The sequence below is a fragment of the Bactrocera tryoni genome, unplaced genomic scaffold, assembly GCF_016617805.1.
Source record: "Bactrocera tryoni isolate S06 unplaced genomic scaffold, CSIRO_BtryS06_freeze2 scaffold_7, whole genome shotgun sequence".
In the NCBI taxonomy this organism is placed as follows: Eukaryota; Metazoa; Arthropoda; class Insecta; order Diptera; family Tephritidae; genus Bactrocera; species Bactrocera tryoni.
In genome coordinates, this window is record NW_024396366.1 from 18,179,434 (window position 1) to 18,187,559 (window position 8,126).

The window sequence follows — 8,126 nt, forward strand, 5'->3', positions numbered from 1 at the left end:
AACAACAATAATACTACACTAACACCTGAACCAATGGAAATAGGTGTACTCAAGGAAAACGAAGTAAATTCTTTAATAACGCCTTAAGAACAAAACTCCCCATAATAAATATAACGATAGGAAAAACTAAAATTAGTTGCCTTATAGACACAGGATCAACTACAAGCATATTAAAAGAAGGAATATTATCGGAAAATTATCCCAAAATAACAATGAAATATGCTATAAAATACAAAACTTTAAACGGGGTAAATCAAATAAAAATTGTAGTCACCACACCATTTCCAAAAGAATTTGGATGCTTTGGCTCCCTTCAGTGGAAACTATTGAACTTTTCAAACACAACATTTTCAGCTATAATAGGCCAAAATTTCTTAAAACCTTTACAGGCAAAAATTAATTGTGCGGAAAACTACGTTGAAATTTAAAAAGTAATACAACTTTTTTTCGAAGAATTTAATTATTCCCAATACACAGAGAATTTTTGCAATTTAGAGCATACTAAACAAAATTATCTAAGAGATAAATTCAAATTTTCCCATTTGAATAAAGAAGAAAATCAAGCAACCTTAAGGCTGCTCAATGACTTTGAAAACCTTTTCTTTAAAGAAGGAGATAAACTTTCATGCACCAATGAGGTACAGCATGAAATTATAACAACAAATTGTAAGCCTTTATACTTCAAAATTTATAGATATCCTCAAATTCATGAAGAAATGCTACAACAGAAAATAATTAATGAAAGCAATTCACCCTACAAAAGTCCCTTATGGATTGTAGAGAAAAAAACAGACAATTCCGGGAAAAAGAAATATAGAATTGTCATCGACTACAGAAAATTAAACGAATTTACCGTAGATGACAAATTTCTAATTCAAAACTTAAATTCAATCCTAGACAAACTAGGTAGGTCACAGTACTTCATCACCTTGGATTTAGCCAAAGGTTTTCACCAAATCTCAGTTAGAGAGGAAGACAGAAAAAAACCGCCTTCTCAACACCATTTGGGCATTAAGAATTAATTCGAATGCCATTTGGATTAAAAAATGCTCCATCAACTTTTCAAAGATTGATGAATAGAGTTCTTAACGAACATATTAATAAAATATGCGTCGTATATATGGACGATATTTTAGTATTTTGCACTTCTTTAGAAGATCACTTAACAAATTTAAAGCAAATATTCGAAGCCCTAAGGATAGCAAAGTTAAAAATACAAGTGTACAAATGTAAATTTCTCAAGAAAGAAACTCAATTTTCGGGCCACATTTTAACATTAAAAGGAATTAAGCCAAGTCCAGCCAAAGTTAAAATCATACAATACCTAAAGATACCTAATACCAAAAAAGAATAAAATCATTTTTTAGGAATGACAGGATTTTATAAGAAATTTATTAAGGATTTTGCAAAAATTGCACATCCTATGACGCAATATCTAAAAAAAGGACAAACAATAAATATATACAACCCACAATTTATTGCAGCGGTTGAAAAATTAAAGGATATAGTTACAAATTCACCTATATTACGATATCCTAATTTTAATAAACAATTTAGGATTACAACTGATGCTAGTAATTTCGCAATAGGTAGTGTATGAGTTGGTAAGAGCCAAAGTGAGGGTCTTACTGCTGAATTCATTGCTGAATTTTAACACAGCGATGTCCTAGGAATTTCAGAACAGATCAACTCACATACCCAGGGATACAAATCGATCAGCTGTACGCATTACCAAGCTATATATCTGAAGACATGAATTAGTCAGTTGTAAGCATTACCGGCTCACATACCTAAATATATGAATCGATCAGTTGTGCGCATTTCCTACTAAAACGAATCGAAAATAAATATCTTATAGTCTTATATTTTTTAATTCAATTAGAAATAATAAAGAAATCCATTTCAGTACAAATTACTATAATTAAGATTTTACATTTAAAAATAATGTCAATGTTACTTAAATTAATTGTTTTCATACTTTAATTTATTATATTTGTTTATCTTTTTGCTTTTTCAAAGAGCCCGCTTTGTGATATCGGTTTTTACCCATCTTGAAAGCTCTTTTGAGCTCCCGCTCATAATCGCCTTTAGTGAAACCTTCCACTTGCATTGCTTCTAAAAAAAATAAACAAAGTGTATGAAAACAAAGACTTATTAATTACGTAAAAGTAAAATTTACCATATATGGCACTATTTAGGCACTCAAACTTCTTGAATGCCACCTTGTCTTGTAGTCCATCATAATTTAACTGCACCATGACGCTATCGCTGAGAATTTTTTTCATTCCGTTTGTAACTCCAATTGATCCAATAATATTTTTTATAATAGACACCTGATACACCGATTTATATGTTGGTAAGACTTTAGACTTACGTATATATCTTTATTTTTGGAAACATCATCTTCAATTTCCGTGAGTTGCATTACGTCGCAAACTGGGAATCTTGTTTTCTTCTCCACTTTATTAAGCACTTACTTTATCAGCAAATTGTTCTGTGCCTGGCTGCTTATTAAGGCTGCAATAGATTTTGCCTGCTCTAAAATAAAAATGTTTATGTAGAAAATTATGTGCAGTCACTAAAAAATTTAAGTACAAATTTGTTTTCTTATGATATTCACTCCGTTTTTCATTCTTAATTTAAAATTATTTTTATATATGTTAAAATAATTCTACAACAACAACAAACTCAAACTGTTTACAAAATATAGAAAAATTCACAAATTTGTTTAACAAAATTTTTTAAAAATTTACGAAAATAGTTTAGCATGAATGTCGTCAGGAAAACACTTTATACATAATCAATACTAATGGTAATATTGATTCTAACCATCCAATTTTGTCATAAGTTCGTCTATTTTTTGCTTGATTTTATTTAGTTCATTTTGAGTATTTTCCGGAACTACAAATACACAAAAAACAATAGTGAATTAAATTACTTGTTAGGGCTGAGATTAACTTTTTTGGTTTCCGGGGTTGGAGTTTTTGGCTCGAAAAAGTGAAAAATTTCGGTCAAAAAGTTCTTCACCAAAAAGTTAATTAAATTTGTTGAAAATTTATTTAATATTAACATACCTGGACTAATGTTTTCATCGCTTAATGTAGCATTGCATCTGAATACCGGAGTTGAAGTAAATAAGTTTTGTGACATCTTTGTGTATCGACTTTTACTTAAATTGAATGCAGTATAGGAATGAATGAATATTCGTTGGCATTAATTGGAAAGTAAAAAAGTTTGTAGTTAACCTGCTTTATATTAAACGTTTCTTCGTTTGCAGTGGAGTGCAGTTCAAAACAAATATTGTCAGGTGGTTTGGCTTTTAGAGTGGTACAATTAGAAACAAAAGATGTAATGTCACCAAATCTATTAATTTTTGAACCACTAAATTTATTTTTCCTAATAAGTTCACAGTTTTGATCTTTGTTTTTTATTTGCTCTAAAATGTTCGTTGGCTTTTTGACGTACTTTTTAATCTTTTGCATGTAGTTTTCAAAATTATACGATGTAAACGAGTCTAAAAATCCTATTTCCTCAACACATTCTGTCAAATGCAGAAGAGAGTGTACATTGAAAGACACTTGCTCTGTATTATAAATTACGGGAAAAAGTGTAACAAAATATTCTAAAATATCTTGAACAACTTTGATATTTGATACATACTTTTTTCAGTTAGAAGAATCCTATATGCGGAATGAAGTAAAAGGAAATGATCATACACGTTTTCGTCAATATAATCTTTTAAGACAAAAATGCCTGTGTAGAGTATAAAATGTCGGAACTCTACACCTTTCCACCGTTTAATTTCTTCAAAATCTCTTGGTATTCGAGAAAATTCTTTAGGAACGAAGTCTTTTAAAGATACAAGTTTTTTGGACAAGTTCTCTTTGTTTTCATTGTTCAATTTTTTAAAATTGATTTTAAACCACAATCAAACCACCACACCCAAATCAATCAAGTGCAGTGCATCTAGTGGGAACTGTGTCACCATTTTTGTATCCATTTCCTCTAAAACAGACCTTGCATCCGTTGAAATTTTGCGATAATTTTCACTTGTTCGTAATGAAAATCCTTCGGCAGTGCGTGACAATGCCTTTGATGTGCTGTAAACTGTTCTGTTGTTTATGCGTTCTCCTTGCTGGCAACATCTAGTACAACCTTCTAATGCATTATGTCCCATAGTCTGACATAAAAATGCCTTTGCGGGTGAATCACATAAGAACGCTTTGATTTTGATTTGAAATACCTTTCCTCTTATGTTTATACCATTTTTAAGTAAATTGGATATTTCAGACGCAAATTCCTGTAAATAACTATTCACGCTGGATGGTTTTTTGTGCCTAAATAAACGCCAAATAACAATACATCAGTATTTAATTGTGGAAAAAGCTTTCCCATAATAGGCCATAACGTTTGCTGTGAGCTCTTATTTAGTGGAAGACGGTCAATACCGATATCTAACATTACAATTTCCATTTGTTTTATAATGTCACTTATTCTACGCAGTTTTTTCGACTCCTAAATGCAAATATGTTCCAGGCGAAACACTTCTTATAATTGAATCCTACCTAATAATCAGAGACTCTGCGCAAGTTGGGACATTTAAATGCCATTTATTTAAAAGTTTCAATAAACCATCAAAAGCCACACGAGTTACGTTATTTTTCACTGCCCATTGTTTTTAGTCAACTACCAAACTACTTTCATTCACATTTTCAGTTCAAGAATTTTCATTGTTAATTTCAACCACATTGTCACATTCAGTAAGATTATAATTATTGTCATTTGAATTAGGGGAATGTTGGGCCACGTTTTGATTTCGGTTAAAAAGTCACATAAAAGTTATTTTTGTAAATCGATTAAAACATGATTGTTACCGATGAAAAACGTTTATTTATCAATGGAAATGAAAGAGAGATTCATAAATAATAAGAAAAATAGGAATTGGCGAAAAAAATTATTCCGACTCGCAGTGGATGCAGGTGTAAGTGTTCGGGTTCGGTCCGGCACATTTCAAGTGAACCCCTCGATCACAAACGATGCAATGGGCCGTGTTTTGACGATTCTCGTGCTTCGGCATCTTTTTCTTGCAAATCGTGCAAAAATCGAAGTCCTCTTCGATGTCGGTTTCGGACGGAGACGGGCTTCTCTTCCGTGGCGTCTTCGATTTGCCACGGCCTTTTTGCTTCTTGGCTGCTGGTTCATCGGCTGCCTTCGTCAATTTTTGCCGCTTTTTTCGGCCTTGTCACGCAGATCTGCGACAACCTCAGGCGATGTCAAAATCGTTGACTCCATTGTCTTGCGGCCACGTTTTGATTTCGGCGCAGGTGTGCCCAATTTCAACGGGCCAACAAATTTCAATGCATCACGGAGCTGTGGAGCCGAAACAAGAGACAACGACGATGATGCAGCACCACTTGTTCAAGCTGGGGCACTTGTCGATGCCTCCGACGTTGACACCTCCTCAATCGCAGCAGTCACAATGGCATCACCAGAGGCAAGAACTCGACGTTGATTGTCGGCGTCTTTCTCTTCGTCACCGAACAAATTTTCGCCGCTCAGTTCCGAAGCGACAAAGTCAACTTCAGTGAAAATTTGCGGGTTGAACGGGTAGATGCCAGTTGTTCGGAAGCCGGATTTGATGGTTTTCGGCGTTAACATAACATCGAGGCACTGATCGACAAGGAGCGGCACATGATGCAGATCGAAAGTGACACCAATGTTGGACTTTTTCCATGCATCATGCTTCACTTCATACGCGAGCTTATGAAGCTCCATCAAACTAATTCCATAGTTGATGTCGCTGGCCTGGAGAATGTAGCTTATCAGCGCCTTCTCTTGTTCGATGTTGAAGATCTGAAATAAAAAAAAATTATTTATTATTCGATGAAAGAAAAAGAAAGAAACCAGCAGAACACACTGTTTTTGTTCCCATCGTCGTGCTTTCAGCCAGCAAATTCTTCATTACATCGGCATTGGCAGTAGTAACGTCGATGCTCGCACCATCAAATGCTGCAATATAACGCATCAGGTTGGTCCTCGGAATTTTGTGTGCCGTCGCAGATTGTCGAACGCTGTTGTGATGTATTTTCACCGACTTGATCGCCTCCAAAATGTTGTCGAAAAAAAAAATTTTTCGGAGCACGAAACTATCAGGAAATGTTGAAAAACTATTGTGTGTTTGAAATTCTGCACGAAAAATCACTTATACACGTCAAATATATAAAGTTAGCATGTCAAATGTAAAAAACTATGTGGCCCGATATTCCCCAAACGCTCATATTTGCAAAATGGCGGTGGATAATGAACACAATGTAAATTCGTGCAAAATTTCTTTTGTGTGTCGAAGGCTAAAGGCTCAACTAATATTATAAACATATTTACCTGGATGAATTTATTGGAAAATGTGAAAAAAATCAACTGTACACAGAGTTGAAAAAAAACTTTCGGAGTGTCGAATTTCTTTTCCCATTCGAATTTCATTTATTTCGGCATTAATTAATCTTCTTTGATGACGTTTGCTGTACATACTTAAATAACTTTTAATACTTCACACGCGACCGCTTACAACCTATTTCCTATGAAATTTAGTACTGAAGCGCTCACATACCCAAAGGGCTGGGTCGATCAGTTGTGCGGATGACCAACTCATATGAATAAAATTCGCACATTTCTTGAAGATAACAACAACGATTTTAAAGCGAAATTTTTTTCGTTTCTTGCCCCGCAACCCATTACCAACTCGCTTACTTTTTTCAGTAGTGAATTATTTTGCTACTGGGATGGGCCGTGAAATATTTTAGGCCTTATGTCTTTGGTAGGCAATTTGATTTGGAATGCGACCACCAACCATTGAAATGGCTAATGACAAAATACTCAGGGAAGGACATAAGTCCAAGACTTCAAAGATGAATAGTGAGTATGGGTGAATATAATTTTTCCATAGAATACATTAAAAAGAAAAACAATTATATAGCAGACTTTTTGAGCAGAATAAGAAATGACGAAATTATTTCCCACATAGAAATTTTCCAAGGGGATGAAGGATGCAGTATTTCAGTAGAAGCAGAAACTGTCCATTCATCCTAAGAAAATACAGGATTTGAAATTCCAATATTAGATACAATTGTTAACAGGTTTAAAATGCAAATAATAATAATAAAGGAGAAACAAACCGCCGTCGAATCTATATTCTATTACAAACGAATTTTTATTGATCAAAGAGATATTGAAGAAAATGGAATAAGAGACATTATTAGAAGGGAAATATGTAGAGGAAAAGTAGGTATATATTCGCATCTGAACGATCACGAATATTATAAAGTACATAAAATTATTGAAGAAAAATTTGCATCTAATCTTAACGTGAAATTTGTCAAATGTTCTTATTTAGTAAAAGACGTTGACAACGAAAAAGAATTAAGAAAACAAATTGCATTATTTCATAAAGATGAAAGTGGTCACTGTGGAATTATAGCCACTTACGAAAAATTAAAGAATAAATTATATAATCCTTATATTAAAGAGCAAATACATCGGGTAATAAATAATTACAATATATGTTCAGGCGGAAAATTTGATCGAAATCCTATAAAAAACAATTTTTTTTTACTGAAACACCCAAAACTACTAATGAAATAATTCATGTTGATACCTACGTAAATAGCAAACATTCATTTATCGTCTTCATAGATAAATTTTCAAAACATGCTACATGTCCACCACTTACAAATAGAAATAGCAAAACCAATGTAAGTCAATTACAACAATATTTATCCATAAAAGGAAAAGTAAAGAAAATGGTGTTCGACAATGAATTCAGAGCTCAACATATTGAAGATTTTTTAAAAAGAGATGGAATACAATACCCCATAACTGAACCGAATTGTCACACTGGAAATAGTGATGTGGAAAGATTAAATAATACAATCACAGAAAAAGTTCGGACTCTAAATCTTGAGCATTATTTACCAATTACCCAACAAATTTTTAAAGCTATCACATACTACAGTGATACTTATCACAGCACAATTAAATGCACCCCAATTGAAGCGCAAAATAAAATAATAGAGCACGCAATAATTTATGATAGGCTTTGTAAAATAAAACAATCAACAATAAATAAAACA

The 8,126-nt window shown here is 33.1% G+C and overlaps 1 protein-coding gene across 1 annotated transcript; it reads right to left on the reverse strand.

Moving 5' to 3' along the window:
- Positions 1 to 5,387: 5,387 nt before the first annotated feature.
- Positions 5,388 to 6,027, reverse strand: LOC120781655. The gene is made up of 2 exons (XM_040113879.1): positions 5,918 to 6,027; positions 5,388 to 5,853 (listed from the first exon to the last, which is right to left on the reverse strand). Exons 1-2 carry the CDS (start codon positions 6,023 to 6,025, stop codon positions 5,419 to 5,421), a joined length of 543 nt encoding a protein of 180 aa, XP_039969813.1. The 5' UTR covers positions 6,026 to 6,027; the 3' UTR covers positions 5,388 to 5,418.
- Between the last annotated feature and the right edge of the window lie 2,099 nt (positions 6,028 to 8,126).

Coding starts and splice junctions, on each gene's coding strand:
- LOC120781655 (XM_040113879.1), bottom strand. CDS start 6,025: ATGCGTTATATTGCAGCATTTGATGGTGCGAGCATCGACGTTACTACT. Junction 5,854..5,917: donor CGACGATGGGAACAAAAACA/GTGTGTTCTGCT, acceptor TTTTTATTTCAG/ATCTTCAACATCGAACAAGA.